This window comes from Pygocentrus nattereri, chromosome 14, assembly GCF_015220715.1.
Source record: "Pygocentrus nattereri isolate fPygNat1 chromosome 14, fPygNat1.pri, whole genome shotgun sequence".
In the NCBI taxonomy this organism is placed as follows: domain Eukaryota; kingdom Metazoa; phylum Chordata; class Actinopteri; order Characiformes; family Serrasalmidae; genus Pygocentrus; species Pygocentrus nattereri.
In genome coordinates, this window is record NC_051224.1 from 30,110,084 (window position 1) to 30,126,474 (window position 16,391).

General features: G+C 39.6%; 2 protein-coding genes across 3 annotated transcripts in view; one reads left to right on the forward strand and one right to left on the reverse strand.

Annotated features, from left to right (window-relative positions):
• Positions 1 to 383: 383 nt before the first annotated feature.
• Positions 384 to 15,143, forward strand: LOC108431913. The gene is made up of 2 exons (XM_017705397.2): positions 384 to 745; positions 8,710 to 15,143. The coding sequence occupies exon 2, from the start codon at positions 8,855 to 8,857 to the stop codon at positions 12,110 to 12,112; it is 3,258 nt and encodes a 1,085-aa protein (XP_017560886.1). The 5' UTR covers positions 384 to 745; positions 8,710 to 8,854; the 3' UTR covers positions 12,113 to 15,143.
• LOC108431914 (cytokine-dependent hematopoietic cell linker) overlaps positions 15,028 to 16,391 on the reverse strand; it is a 49,842-nt gene continuing 48,478 nt past the window's right edge. For both annotated transcript variants that reach the window (XM_017705400.2, XM_017705399.2), the window contains exon 19: positions 15,028 to 15,371. In XM_017705400.2, coding sequence (XP_017560889.1) covers positions 15,198 to 15,371 — 174 coding nt within the window. In that variant the 3' untranslated portion in view covers positions 15,028 to 15,197. The remainder of the gene's footprint in view (positions 15,372 to 16,391) is intronic.

A 16,391-nucleotide genomic window follows, 5' to 3' on the forward strand; every position in this document is an offset into this window, starting at 1 on the left:
ATGCTGACCAATCAGTACTCAGTATCAGTAATGTCAAACAATCAGAACTCAGTAGCATTAAAGCTGACTAATCAGTAACGTCAACCGGGTAATGTCAAATGCTAATGTAATGCTAGTGTCCTACTGATCATGAGCCGTTGACTGAAGAAAAAAAGGAAATATACAGGTAAGTTTAGCTTGTTTAGTGAGCCTTTGCCTCTACTATCAAAACTTAAACGGAAGTCCTGAACAAGAGGTTGGAAACCTTTTTAAAATGTTCCTTTTTAGTCGTTTAGCTCAATTTCCCTCCTAAAAAGGACTCGCTCGCGCGCGCCCTCTGGCGTTTCAGTCACGTTTTAGATATAGCCAGAGCAACGGGAAGTGGGCAGGCTCTCCTTAAACACGCGTATAACTAGTCTAATACGCGCTTAAACACGTTTATAACACATCCCTGACCCAATCTGGCAGCAATGAGTAAAGCAGAGCTAAAACGCCCGCACTAAAACGCACTTCAAACACACTAAACGAAGAGGCTTCTACAGCCGTTCCGGCACGCTCAGGGTTAAGCTGGGGGAGCTCGTGACTGTGTAGAGCTCTACTGCAGCAGAGCGGGCAGCCAATGGCGTTGAGGCAGCTCCACTGAGCGACCACGGCGGAATTTATCGCAACAAATCGCCGCGGGAGAGCAAATAACGTTTCATCTGATTTTAGGCGACGGATTTCATCCCGTAATGGGCCACTCTAGCAGGCAAATGCGGAGAAAAAGGTTGGTCTGCGCGGTTTCTGCTTCAGTACGGGGGGGTGGGGGAGATTCGTCATGGCGACGTTTTTGCAAACAATGGATTTGTGTCTGAACGGTGCATGGACTCGGCGGGGAAGCGCTGTTTCGGTAGAGACCCTCCCCCCCCACGGGTGTCGGTAGTCGCTGAAAATGTGATTTAGCTCACGCGAGATTGCCTCTTGTGTCCGTTTTGTTTGTTGTTTTAAAGCAGCATGGCAGCATTTTCTTCCCTGGTGTTACTGTTACCCCCCTCCACTCTATCCACTCTCCCCTGTACAGCCTCTGAAGGCTGCTGAGCAATAGGATAACGTTACATGCACAGGGAAAGGAAGAATGGCAGCCTCTTTCCGGCTCCGTCGTGCGTTTGGTTCCTCTGATGATTTTAATCAGTCAGGCGACTCACAAGGAAATATTTTTGCAGCCTTATTTGATTATGGCTGCTAGTGGAAGAAAGCTCAGCAATCTGACGCTGAAAATGTTGACATTGAGTTCAGTTAAAGCAGAATTTCACCCGTTTTGCTGTGTTTACATGGCTGCACATATGACAGTTGACAGTTTGGAAAAGAGTCATTTGAACTAGCGGGGTCATTAACGTTAGTATTTAAAGAACATTGACTATGTTCCTTTACAAAGAGAGCACCATTAGCTAGGTTTAGTTGGATTTGTTGCAGTGCTGTCTGTGAAACACTGAAAATTGTTTATTTTTAGTAGTAGTAGTAGTATCATTATTGTATTATACACGGCACTAAAAGTTCCATGTTTGTGTGTTCTAATAAATCTCAAAAGGAAACTAAATATCTTGATGCATATTGTATATTGTTAAGATAGTATTTTCGCCATGTCGCCCACCCCAAGGGAAACACTTCTTAGCTAATCACAGTTGTCTCCAAAGGCTTACATCAGGTAAAACTCATCAGCAGTGATGATGACCGCATCATCACACCCTACAGCGGTAATGGAGGGTCTCCAGTTTTCACCTCCCCTAAAAACCTTCTTTCGGCCTCAATGTGGTTAATAGTAGAGCAGTTGGTATGGTTGATAGTTCCTCCAACATGGGCGCAAAGGCTAGTTTGATGCGGTTGAAGCACGTTGTGCAGAACTTAAGAACAGTTAAACTTTGTATGGTCCTGCACATCTGTCAGTGCGAGCCAGGTCAACAAAGTACACAATGGCAGATGACTGTGTCATGCAGACCACATTTGAAAGCACATCTCTGTGTCAAAGCAGCTGCATTTAGACAAATGTATTCAACAAAAAATCCACATCTGACCCATGAGGAATTTGTCTGAGACAGGTTTTGCAGAGAAGGAGCGGATCTTTATATTCAACACTACGTCACGCGACCTTAAACAGATTTGCACTTATATTGCTTCATTTTGGAGGAGAAATAGTCCACCAGGTTTGGTTCTTCCTGCTCAGCCCATGTAAACATTAGCAATATTAGTAAGCACCTGAACACCACAAACCACATTGAGCTACAGTGGTGAGGAGTCTATTTATCAAGGATTTTAAGCAAACATCTGTGATAGCAACCTCCAGGATTGTAAATATGCCAGTGGTTAAATATTTGTCTTGGAGCTGAGCATTTTTAATCACAAATGTGTGTAAATCTATCCTACTGTACAGCCCTCATTCGCTCTCCAGTTCAGTTTCGCTCTCTTTTTTTGGATTGGTTACCTTGTTAAAAGTGACACGCGATGAGCAGCGCTTTTTAGCTGAAGTTGAACATTTTTAAACTTGATCGAGTGGAAACTAAGGTGAGGTTGTTTGGTTGAATTATTGGTGCATGATTTCGAGCCATATCAGCCATTGTAAACAGCACTACCGGAAGCCGTTTAATGCTACTATTTACTTATGCGTCAAGAAACTAGTATGAAAATGGTCTATCAGTCAGAATTATTAGGATAAGAGAAGTGCAGAAGTGATAATGGGAAAATTGGAATTCAGCAGCCTTTTCTGTTTCATTCCTGAAGTGAGAAGATATCAGAACAAAGACCTGCTGGTTGCTGAACTTGTTAACAGTGAAATTCTTGATTTTCAATGATAAATAACATCACAGAACAATGTTAATATCAGCTTGCTATCACTAGCTAAGTTAGCATTTCTTAACCTGCCAGAAGTTATCTTGACAAATGAGCCAGATCAAAAGTAGCGGACAGTTAAACACAGCGCGAAATGTTTTCTGTTCTGTGTAAAGATAATGTTAATGCACTGTAATTATTTTGATATTTACATTTACGGCATTTGGCTGACGCTCTTATCCAGAGCGACTTACAATTTGATCATTTTTTTACACAGGTAGGCCAAGGCAGTGTTAGGAGTCTTGCCCAAGGACTCTTATTGGTATAGTGTAGGGTGTTTGCCCAGGTGGGAGATTGAACCCCAGTCTACAGCGTAGAATGCAGAAATACCTCGTACAAGATGACTCAGCAGAACGCTGCACTTGTTAGCTCCAGTGTTAGCTTAAGCATTAGCTCATCTGGTCAAGGTCAGTCTCCATTGCTTCACTTCCTCAGTAGATAAAAAGCACTGAGTTGCTCTAAGATTTTCCTGGTTTGATTAGTGTGAATATGATTTCCTGAATCACTTATTTGCTTTAAATTGACCAGCATCAGTATCTGTGTCAGTGCTGACTCAAAAAGCTAGGTAAAGCCTGGCTGTTTTTGAATAGCATTGAGTAGTGTTTTCAAATCATGGTACCAGTTAGTCTGAGGTGAAAGTTTGATGGATGTGATGATGGAGAGTCGATTCCAAAAGAATAGATTCACTGACTACAACTGGGAGTTGAGGTCAACTCTTGGCCAGTGACTCTGATAGTCAAAATTCTTGGATTCAACTCTTCAGTTCTGTCGGCTCCATGTTTTTATCATCATCAAGCAGAGATTCTCTAATATGAGAAAAGAGAGCAACCCTACTGGTTGGCAATGGCAAAAAGCATAACGACCAGATTGGCCAATCGAATCAAACCTCGTAAGCTGTAAGTCAGTCGTATCCAATCAGCAAATGTCTTCCAAGTGTTACAATTCTTTTTTTCGTTAATGGCAAAACAGCGGCATTAATGTTATTAGAGCAAAAGTTAGTTTGAAGAAATCATTACTGATTACTGCTACTATAGTACATTTAAAATACTGATTGTTACAGACTATGACCATTGGGTCTGCACATACTTGTACTTTAAAAGAGTGTTTCTACAGATGCTTAATGATGTCTTAATGGTATTTAGAGCCACCATTAGAGAGACTCTAATCTCTGGGTCTCTGGGTTACTGTCTGCTACAAACTGCTGTGTAACAGGAACTTGCATGTTATCACATTATTTCACAATTTTTTGTGAAATTTAAAGTAAATTAACAGGAAATTCCTGGTATACCACAAGGAAAATTACTATTGGTATTGCTGATTTGACATGAGCACCCACTTTGGCTAGCTACGTTAAATCTTGGATGCATGAGTTTTTTAGGTTGGCATAAAGGTCTTTCTGATAGGCTAACGTCTTTTCAGTTATTTTAGTATTTAAACAAACAGTATGTTACTAGTTGTTTTACACATACTTTTCCACCATATTTAATCTTTTGTTGGTCATACCATCTCTGTTTGTCAAAGTGAGAAGGTTCATGATGTTGCTGCAGTGCCATAAATGAGCTCTAGCTGTTGCAACTACATCTTGCTGTCACTCATCTCACAAAACTTTGGTTTTTCGTATTGGGGTGTTTTCACATTAGAGCTTTTTCCTGACACAGGTCTGCTTGCTATGTGAGTTCGGTATGCTTGGTCAAGTATGAAAGCTGTTTTTGAGCCTGGGATTGGTCTGTTGAACTGATCTGTGGTACTGAAATTGGTGGTCTGGCATTTGCTTTTAACAAACTCCGCTGTGGTTCACTGCACATGTGGAAGCTATCTGCTCCTGGTGCTGTATGTGGGGTTGTGTGATTGGTTCATTTTGAAACATGACTGCTTTGAATAGTTTTGTGATGTCATGAGAAAAGATTGTGTTATTTACTGATTGAGTGTTTATATTCAAAGAAAGTAACAAAAACTGCAAATGGATGAAGCTCATGCTTACCATTTGCAAACCTGCCCATAGAACCCTGCCATGTGGATTTGCACAATCATGCCATGATATGGGTGGAATGCCTGTGTGTGTGAAAGCAAACCAGCGATAATGAGCACTTCCCCTAAACAAGCCCAGAATCAGCCCTGGGTGCATTTGAGTGTGAAAACACCCTTAGTAGACGCATTGTCCTTACAGGACTGTCAGTTTGTTATATTATGATCTTCGTCCGCAAAATGGCAGCTAGTTTAGGGTACACAAGCATTTCCTCCATATATTCTCATTCAGTCACTCTCCCATTCAGACCCTCAGGGAGGGTCTTTGGCTCAAGAGACATTTTGAGGAAGGTTTGTATAAAGTAGGAAAGAGTCTGAGATTGAGTATTGTGACTGTTTAATTACGCAAATGTGAACACTTTACTTTACTTTACTTTACAGAACAACTTACTGCAAACGCTTGGTCGCCTTTTGTACAAACTCACAGCGCGTTCTTATGTTACTGTGGAATTAAAACACTCAGTACTAAAGGGGGCGATAGAGTACAGATCAGAGTGGGATCTACTGTTATTCCAGTAGCCTCAGTGGCTAAACGTGAACAGTAGAGGAGAGAGACCTATTCTCTTGGATTGGAAATGCAGTAGTTTATCATATTTTTATGCTATCTTTGCATTAGACTTAAGTGGTCATCTGCTATGGCAGTTGAGCAAGCACGCTGGCGGTACAAGACCGCTTGGTCAGGCTTGGCTGTCGTTAATAGCGCCCCTTGCTGTGACACTCAGAATGCAGCTCACACTTGTCATTTTTGAACGCAACTATGCGTGAAAGCCCATCTGCGTTCGCATCCTTGCGTGAAGTGTGTTTCGGGCCTTAGTCTGCTTATGGAAAAACAAGCTGCTTATTTTCTTCATGACTAGGCTTTCAGTAAACAATTAAAGAGTGTGGGGAACAAAAACAAAACAAACAACATTTTTACATAATGTGGTGGAAAAGAGAGTGAAGCTGAAGTTGCCATCATATTCATCATGTATGTTTCTTATCCAAATTGTCCGTTCCACCGTAAATGGCGCTGCTGTTACATTCTGATGCTGTACATTTGCTGCATCATTTGAACAGACAAATGAGATGCATACTTTCATTTTCAATTAATTATGACTAAATTGATGATTTTCTTAGTACATCATTTCTTCTCATCCTGTAGCCTCCTTGACCTCCCACTCACTTTAGCAGCCATACTATGTGAAGTAGTGTATCTGATGATGAGTTGTGATCAAACATTAGTCGGTTGTGTTCAGTGGTATTAGGTATATTATATGTGTAATCTAGGGACTGTCAATTGTCACCATATCACTGCAATGTGTAGCTACGCTATAAACTGTAATTAGGAGGTTAAATCTCAGCTCTATCCCTTTATTAATGGCTCCGACACTGTCTTGGTTAAAATTAAGCGGAGTTGAGGAGTCGACTGCACCAGCAGGAGTTGAGAGTCATAGATCTTTGACAACCTGGAGTTGTGCATCATAAGATGGATGTAGCTGTAGTAACTAAATAAGGTGGACTTGTGAGAATTTGCACACAGTCAGTTCCATCATTGAGATGTTGTTCCGAGTGATTTGATTTGAAATGGTCGAGGAACTTATCAACTCGGATTTCTTTACACTGGGGGTAATGATTTTATTTGCTAATAAAAATGGTTAATGTACCTACAGGTACACTTCTGATGTTCCTATGAAGATTAGCTCATTTTAGCTCAAAAATCTCAATGATCTAATGTGTGTTGGTTTTATAGCACCTGCACTTCAGACCTAGCATAGAGCAGAGAAGTAAAATTTACAGACTTAAGTAAACACTTAAAATCTAAAATTGCAACACACGACAGTATTACTTGCAATTTAAGACCAGACAACTCCCAAATATTTGGCAGTAAGTGACTCCATGTCAAATATGAAACTGCAACAAGATGTTTGAATTTTACATTACTGCTGATTCTTCGGTGTGTTTTATTGGTGGGCTGCAAAACTCCATAAGTTGTGTTTAGCAAGAAATTAAAATTATTGAATGGCCTCTTTAGGCCTGTAGATTTCTCATTATCAGATTTCTCAATTCCTAGTAAACACATTGAACAAATTATTGCCAGAATTTATTTCTAAAGTTGTCATTTTGTACATGTAAACATGTTTGATTTTACTACCTTTAGCTTGGTACTAACATAACATTGAAATTCCCATAAACATGGTAAACAGCACAATCACTGTGGTGGTAATTGGGCCACTTACAAAATTAAGATTTTGAAGTCCTGCTTTGTAATAATGTGAAGTTCATGGAATGACTGGCTCAAAGCAGCATTAAAGATTTCTCAAAATTACTTGAAATGAAATTTGCTTATTCTTGCAAATATAACAATAATCCACATTTTAAATGGTCCTACTGTTCTCACTTGGTAAGAAAAAATTTGATTAATTCTATTTGCCAGATTACTCGAGTTACTTTGTTACCCTGCAGCTTGTGTCTTCTAAGCTTGACACAAGGTCAAGGAGGACAGGCCACCCATGCCAAGTGGGGAACCTGCCTGACTTCCATGTTCATGTTCAGACAGGTCTGTTGCTCCAAAACTTCTTCAGTGCTCTGCTCTATTGGCATAGCTCAACTTGGCCTGAATGTTGCCCTCAGTGGTATTTTCCATGATGGAATAAATGTTGACCAAACGAAAGCAAACAAAAGGTAAAATCGTGGAGGTGATAAAATGATCATTCTAATTCAACCTTGGTGTCTATGTTAGGGATGTGCATTCAGATAGATTTTGAGATTTGAGTTTCTTTAAGAGTTCATGAATGGATATCTGTTTAACTGTGGCAAATTCAGATAATAAATATGAGCAAAACCGTTGTTGGCCTCTGTCTGTCTTTTCATGATGAAATGTAATGAATATCTGAAGATTGATCAGAGTGTTCAAATAATGTCTTGAACGCTTAACTGATTACTCGAATAGCTACCTGTGCACGGGAGCTCCTATCATCAGGAGATCGCAAGTTCGATTCCTGGTAATGTTGCAGCCATTCGTAACCGGAAGTCCAAGAGAGCACAGTTGGCCTCGCTCTATGATGCTAGTCAGCGCAGGCGTCTGTTAGCTGACGTCAAAGATCTGGCGGTTGGTGCTTTCCTTCGAGCACATTCAGCTGTCCAATGATGTTGCGTGAGTGGCAGTTCAAAAAAAAGCGGTGGCTGGTTTAACAGGTCTCGGAGGAAAAATTTATTTTAAATCGTTTTGAAGTGTGTAGGTGCTTTGCTTTGAGGTTTTTGTTATTTGGATTCAGCTGATGTTTTAGCATTTATTCAAAGAGCTAAATTGACAGTTGGGTCCCAGCATGTTTCTACAACAAATAAACATATGTTTGCCAAAGGCTCAAAATCCACATAATATCCATTAGATTAAGGTGTTTGTTTACCAACATGCCTCATAAGTGGCTAACAGGCTCCTCTAATAGTATTCATAATTAGGCTTGAAATTGAATTTGATGAATTCATGTCAGATCATCTAGGACATGGCAAATAGGTTGCTGATAAGCTACTAATATGGTAGATTCTGTTGAGACCAAGTGTCTCTTTGGAAATATTATAACTGATTATATTCAGAAGAGTGTCATTTGCCTTTTTTTCTCCACTTAATCAAAGCAGTAATGAACAATGAAAAGATTAATCTAGTATGAAAATAGTAATTTGTTGCAGTCATTTTGTAATAGGAATCTAAATATTTGTGCATGTATTTTTTTCTATTTAATTCAATATACATTTAAAATTTTTACATATTTTCTTCAGCTCACCATCACTTTGCTAAACCTATATTTGTTTGTTCAGTTAAAATGATCACAATAACACTTAACACTTTTGTTCTTTTTTGGTTAGGTTGACTGGAGGTGTGTATCCCTGATTACAACTTGCCACTTACACATATGGACATAGTCTGTTGAACCAGCCAACGTTGGATACCAATGAGTAATGACAGTACTTAATCAGCAAAGACATTTTGGCTCTTGGATTTATCTTAAATATGAAGTCAACAGGCTTGCAGCAAAACTTCATCTGGTTTGTGGAAAATAAAACCAAAGAGACGCTCAGTAGGCGTCTCTGTTGTGAGAAATGCCGCTTCTCAACCAAGGACATTGAACTGTTTGAAAGGCATGTGGCTCATCATGAGGAGGTGACCTTCTCTTGTACCCTGTGCAGCCATGTCTCGTACTCCAGAGTGGAGTCCCAACGGCACATTGTCACACACAAAGGATCATATCCCTATAAGTGTAACTGGTGCTCCTATGGAGCAGTCAGGAGGGACTATATGGTAAAGCACATTCAGAGAATACATGGGAAACCTGCAGATGGAAGTTTTACCACTGACTGTACTCTACCCAATGCAAAAATTGAACATCTATCTCAACAACAAATTACTGATCTGTGCCCTGACACTTCAAGAACATCAAGTGAACCTATACAAAATGTAAAATTGGTCAGTCATTCAGCTGGGAATGTGTTCAGTCTACTCCCCAGTGTAAGTCAGCCTAGACCCAACGCACCATATCTTGTTCATCTCAGACCTGTGCCCCAAACAACCAGTAACCAGACCCATTTGATCTGCAGTACAACAGCTCAGTCAGTTACCAGCACAACATGCATCCTTCCTGTTTCCAAGACAGTCAGTACACCCTATAGTTTGCCCAGCACAAGTCATCTTGTGAATAAAGTTCCTCAAAGTGTCAGCAATCCACCCAATGTTAAAGTGAATGAAATAGATCATAGACTTCCTGGAAAAACATCCTTGGGAAAGGCCAGTTCTCCAAGTGCACCTCCCAGAGTTCATGTTAGTGTCCCAGCAGATCGGGCAGTTCCACAAAAAACGCTGTTTCAGAGTCAAGTGGGAGCTGCTAATGAGAAGACAGTCATTCAGTCAAGGACCGTTTCAAATAATCAAGTTGTTTGTATCTCTGCTGATCATACCATTCAGCAAAATCCACTGCTTCAGACTCAAGAGGGAACCGTTACAGAGAAGACAGTCATTCAATCAAAATCAGTTTCTAAAAATCAGATTGCTTTCACTGTTGGAACCAACACCCACCTTAAGACACTTCTCAGCAACCCTTTGGAATCATTTGGGCAAAGGGCTGTGGAGGCCCAAAATGTGCCGACAACCCTACCTGCACAGAGACCAGTTCATACGGGAGTTATACGAAATATTCCACTGGCACATGCTGTACAAAGGTCTCTTCCATCAGGGACACATCCCAACTCACCAGTTGAGCAGTTTGGACAGGGAGCACCATCCTTCACACTTGGCACTCAGTGTCTTGATAAGACTAATCGACGAAAAACACGTCCCAATATCCTTGCGAAGCGACCTGCAGAGAAGCTTGAACCAAGTGCACAGTCCTGTGTCCAAGTGGAATTGCTGGCACCTTTAAACCAGCCGATTGAACACAACAGACCTTTGACAGTGTCATGTCCTGAAGAGATTACCATCCCTGCTGGCTGCCTTGTTGAGTTGGTGGAGGTGAAAAATGTCAATGGGACTCGAGAATTGGAGCTTCGGCTAGTCCCACAGCAGCCCACTGGACCTCATCCAGGAAGTTCAAGGACCACCAGTGCAGATAGTACAGCAAACAGACTGTCCTTTAAATGTAAGGTTGCCACAGGTGTTAACGGACCAACGATCCATAGCACCAGCAACTTGCAGACAAATGCCATTCCTGAGTCTCAGGTCAAAGGATCCCATCTAAAGAAGCATTCTACGGATGTCAAAGTAGGTGTGAAAGATGAACCTGAGGTAAAAGTGCTATGGTCCAAGATCAGTGTTACAGAGACCCCAGGATCTTTAAGTGGAGGATACTATAATGTACCAAGGGCAGTTGCTCGGCCTTTAGAATCACATCAACCATCTACTGGACGCAAAAATTTTGGAAAAGCTACAAAACCAGTTACTCCAGTGCACCAGATGCATTGCAGAGGAAGTGCCACATCCCAAAGTACAAACAGTGTGAATGTTACCGTTGAAGGTCCTTTGAGTAAACACCGTGCTACACGAGACTCAGTAAACAAACCTGAGGATGTGGAATCTAGTTATCAAGGCCTTCCTGTGATTTCATCAGTTTTTTCACTGTGCCATAGTCCTGAAGCAACTCTGAATGGCATTCACACCAGAGTAGGCATTTTAGATGAACATATGGTAGCGGTTCAGACATCAGGTTTAGGGTCACAAAAAAATGTGGGAAATGTCTCAACAGTATGTAAAACTGACATGAAAACGGAGGAAGAAACTAGCTTAACGACAGAAAACAATCCAAAATCTAGCCTGAAACTGAAAAAGGACTGTCTCTTAGAAGACACCAAAGTGCCAGATGCAGAAGTACCTGAAAAGAGAAACGATGTTGAGAAGAGTGCCGCAACATTTCCAGATGATCCAGAGGACAAGATTATGTCAGAAATGTGTAGTTCTTCAACAGATGCTCCACAGACAAATGCAGATCAATCACAGGAAGTGAATATTTCACCATTGAATTGGAACCAATTTTCCCCTCAATGTGAGGAAAGGGAGAAAGCATCCATGTCAGAGAGTAATGTACTTGTACAGAGGGAAGGTCACCCTGCTTTGCCAATGAATCCTACAGTAGCTTTGGCCAGGATTCCAAGTTTGGATTTCTATTCACTTGTAGAATCTGCAAAGAAGGTTTCAAGGAGAGCAACTGGAGAAGAAAGCGTAACAGCTAGACCTGTTCTTTGCTGTACATCGAACCAGCAAAATGTGCATGAGAGAGCCATTAAGCTAGTTTTAAAGAGGAAACGCTCTGAAAGTGAAAACAGGGATTCAGGTCAAGTACCACAGCCTGTACTGGCACAGTTTGCTGTACAGTCTCCGTACAAAAAACATAAAAAAGAAAAAAAAAGTGGCAAGAAACATAAATCTTCTAAGGTCATGTTGGGTCTTCATAAGATCTTTGTGAAAGGTAAAATAGGAAAACTGTGGTTAACCCCGTTAAAAGAAGATCAGCTAGTCAAACTTCCAGCACCAAACCAACCTGTGGTGGTTCTGAACCTTCCAAACTCCCTACTTCAGATGGTCGGTCAAGATGTTCAGACTCAAAAGAATTGTGAGTTGATTTCTCCATCCCATAGCCCCCATACCCAGACTGAAGAGGCCACTCCTGCTGAACTTGTGACGCAGTGTCCCTCATTCAAAATGAAATTGAAGAAAGTCCAGGGTCGGAAATATGAGGTCACTGAACTTGTTCTTAAAGGTGTCTCTGAAAAAATGATCCTGTGAAAAAGTTTGTAAACAACTTTTGTTTTTACAATATTTCCTGGATGTTCACTTGATGTATTTTATGACCTTTCAGTGCACATACTAGTATTACTGTCAAACGCTGCTTAAAAGGACAAAAACAGGACTGCTTACTGGAGTAATTGTCTTTCAACTTTGTATATATTTGTACATAAAACCTGCGGTACAGTCCCACCCCCCCAATCTTTTTATATAAAAATGTTTGTTTTAAAGTTTTGCTAGTGTATACAAGGACTCGTAACTGAAAGTTTTCAATCAACTTCTTGCGATATTCAACTTCTACTTTAGACATTCCACTACAGCGTATTTCCACAACATCAGTGTCACTACATTTACAAACTCTTTGACCCTTTATTTGGTGACCTACCTCATCTCGTTGAACTCTGAGTGCCATGTATGATATATATTTTAAAATGGTGTAAATATTTTACTTCTTCATTGAGTCAAAGCTATGAATATTATCAGCCTTGTTTTTGTAAAATGTGTCAACATCAATGTCAGTGAGACCATCAGTTGGATGTGAAAGCTTTTGTTTGCAGGATGGTCTGCATGACAAATTCTTACTCCAGTGTTCTGTATATGAGCTTGTGGCTATAGAGAAAGTATAGGCGAGATGCAAGAGGGCTGCAAAACAATGGAAGCATGTATAACAGTAAACAGGCTGCTTATGAATAAAAGAGTCTTTCATGAGAGTAGGTGGCTGTTGAATGTAGGGGTGGGCAGTGTGATATTGTTATTGGGATAAATTACATCACAGTAGTTACAATGTGCTTTTCTGGGTATTTCATGATTATTGCCAGTGCTCGAAGAATATGGAACAACTATGTTTCATTACAAAAAGGGAACAATTATTGTATGTTCCAACCTCTGAAACCTCAGCACAACAAAATAAAACATGATGCACATCTTGTGTCATGAAAATGAAGTTTGGTGATTAGGGCTAGGTATTGAAATTCAGCCAATTGGTGCTGACTAAATTATTTCACAAGTTTTAGTATGTTTCAGTAGCAGTCGGTGAGCCACTAAGTATGCTTGTTTGGAAATCTTCATCTTTATGCATGTTATTAACATTAGCACTTCTTGATTTGCAGACTAATCCGTTAGTGTCAGTAAATAACCAGCACACATTTTCTTTTTTAAGCCACACCTACTTCTGGTTTGTAATTTAAATAAATGCACTTTTTTTTCAGGAATCTATATAGTAGTATAGGTATTGCTGGTATTTCAGAATAATAGCCAGCCTTCATCGTGATGTCATCTTGCCCACCTCTAGCAGAACATAGTAGAAGCTTATTGGTATTTAAATGAATTAGAAACCCTATGCATTTTAGTTTTTGACCAGTTTTCTATCATTTTTTTGACCATGAAGTCAATGTTTTAACCATAAAGACAGAGAAGCAATGTAAACGAACACAAAATTAGTAGAGCAACATCAAAAAAAAAAAAAAGTGTTATCATCTCATCATAGTGGAAGTCAAAAACCAAACCTAAGGCACATCCAAGCAGTTTTTCTTTTCAATTTCCATGTTGATTTCATGTTTCTGTGTTTTGCCCAGCCCATATATATTTAAGGGCAATACAGTGTTCTGTTCAGTCATATATTTGCTACATCACTGATTCCTGTACAAATGTATATACAGTGACACCTGGCACAAGACTTTTGATATTGGTGTTCTTTATAAGACATTTTGTACCTCGAAGCCCTAATTGTATGTAATGGAGAGGAGATTAAGGTTCTGAGGGTTAAATTCAGACAGTGGGTTCATTACTGAAGTGTTGTTTGGTTCTTTGAGTGCCTTAAAGGAGCATTTCATGTCCACAATTTAACAGAATTCCTTCTTGTAAAGTAAGTCTAGGTGCAGCAATTTTCCAGCCTGTCTTCCTTTTGATGAATGTCACCTGACTGCTAATTCATAATCCTGTAGCTGTAGGATATGGCAGGAAATATTGACCAGTCTGTTATATCCATGCTCCACCTACAAATGTGTTCATTATTAGCAACTGTTTGGACTGGTTTTAAAGCAGTACTGGGGGTTCTCACACTACAATATCCAGCATGCTTTGCGCAAATACATTCAAATCACCATTTGGAATCTTCCCCACTGGTATAAAGCAATCCTGACTAATAGCGTTACCACTGTAGTAGAAGCTATATACTTGGCTACTTAACATAACATCAACCATGTCTGTTTCTTCTGCGTTAGCTGTTATATACTAATGAGTTGTTCTATTTGCATTGTGGCTAGTGCCATGTTACTTTAATGAAAAGTATTTAAAAATATATCCTGGAAACAACAATGTTTTCATTTACTGGGTGAGGGGATGTACAACTTGAGGCAACCATCTGGTGGGCCAACTTTGGGCAGCATTGTTTTAGAGACTGCAAATATACCATATCATGTAATAAGAAATTGTAGCATGCAACTCATAACGTAAATTATTCAGATTGGACTGCTATAGGGTTTATTCAGAGCTGCTAAGTAACCATATGTTTTGGTTTTGGTAAGAGTTTTGATGAGAATCAACACTCCGCAGGCTGTAAATGCAAAAAGCTTGATTACACAACAAAAAAGAAGACATGCGGTCTGTTGTAGTAGTAACCCCTACTACACGCATACAAAATAAATATTGTTTAAAATTAAAATGCTCTGAATTTGCGTTTTGCCAAATGCTCATTGACTTGTTCTGTATAACTTCTCATTATATTGAAAGGGATTTTTGCCAGCACTCTGTGAAGGTTGTCTAGTCTTGTAGCAGTTGCTATGAAACAGCACATTTGTAGGTGTAACACAAATAGGTCAGTTCACAGTTTGGAAGGAACTGCATGAATATGCCATTGTATATATTCTTTGACATTCTGTAAATGCAAAATGAGGAAATCAGAGACCCAGGCTGACTAAAATGTTGACTTAAAATACTTTAATGGGAATTTGTAAATACATTGCTTTGTGTTTAAAAAAACATCACAGTGTATTTGTGTTATGTTTTGACTTAATAAAATAACTTGAAGTTCTTATTTGTTCTGTGGGCCTTTTGTCAGCACAGAGGAAGGTGTATAGTATTGTGCTCATTTCCTCAGGTTGTGGAGATGCAGCAGTTGATTAATGTCCTGTACTGTGATTGGGTACATGAGGACGCAGTGTCTCTTTGGGTGGGAGGTTGCTGAGGGGTTCCGTCCATCGATGAGAACAATGGGAAAGATGGAGTGGAATTTAATGATGTCTGCCACAGAGTCAAAAGTCTGTAAGAGAAGAGTTTTAAAACATTACATCAACACTGCTTTTGTTCTCTTTTCACAGGTTTACAGCAGCGTTCCTCTATGGACCTGCTGTCATTTTTCAGTTCACCATTAGCATCTGGACGAGCTCTGGGTCAAAGTTGTTAATCAATAAACTCTAAAGCCAATATCTTTTGTGCTACAAACATTTTTCCCTGAATTTTACTGTTTCATGGTTGTTAAACGGGCACTGTGGCCAAAGTTATATGTGTATGTATATGTGTATATATTTATATGTATATGTAGTAATAATAATGTAGTACTTTTATTATTTAGACACCTGATCAGAGGAAAAAAAAATTAAACATGTCCTCTTTATAATGAAACAGGCAGTTGGTTTTATATATATATCTATATAAAACCAACTGCCTGTTTCATTATAAAGAGGACATGTTTAATTTTTTTCTCTGATCAGATGTCTAAAAAAAATAAAAGTACTACATTATTATTATTATTATTACTACATAAAAACTACTACCGTATTATATTTTTGCCATATTGCTCAACTCTATTCTCTAGCACACCGTAGTGTCCCTCAGCTCATTGGTTTTGCAGCTAACCATTCAATTTCCTTAATTTCACTTCATCCTGCACTAGCCAGCTAGAGGACAAGAAAAGCCTGGCTTTAAAAATCCACCCCAAATTGTTTGTAGTTTTTCTACTGTAAATTCTTCCCACCTTCAGTACACATTATCAGAAGGTGTAGGTTTCCTACTTTTTAAACCTGACAGTCTAAATCTAGAGACTACTACTGCACCAATGCAGGGCATGAGTAGCCTTTTTTTTTACAGCAGATTTAAGATGGTTACATTTTTCATTTTGGCTAGAGTGTGCACTAAGCAGTAAAAAATAGGAAATTTGCTATGCTAAATGCAAGCTAACACTGGCACAATCAACAGAAGACATCAGAATACTGGCAAACTCACCAGAATAGCCTGCACAAACCAACCAATATTAAACATTTTTGTGGTGTTTGATATGAGG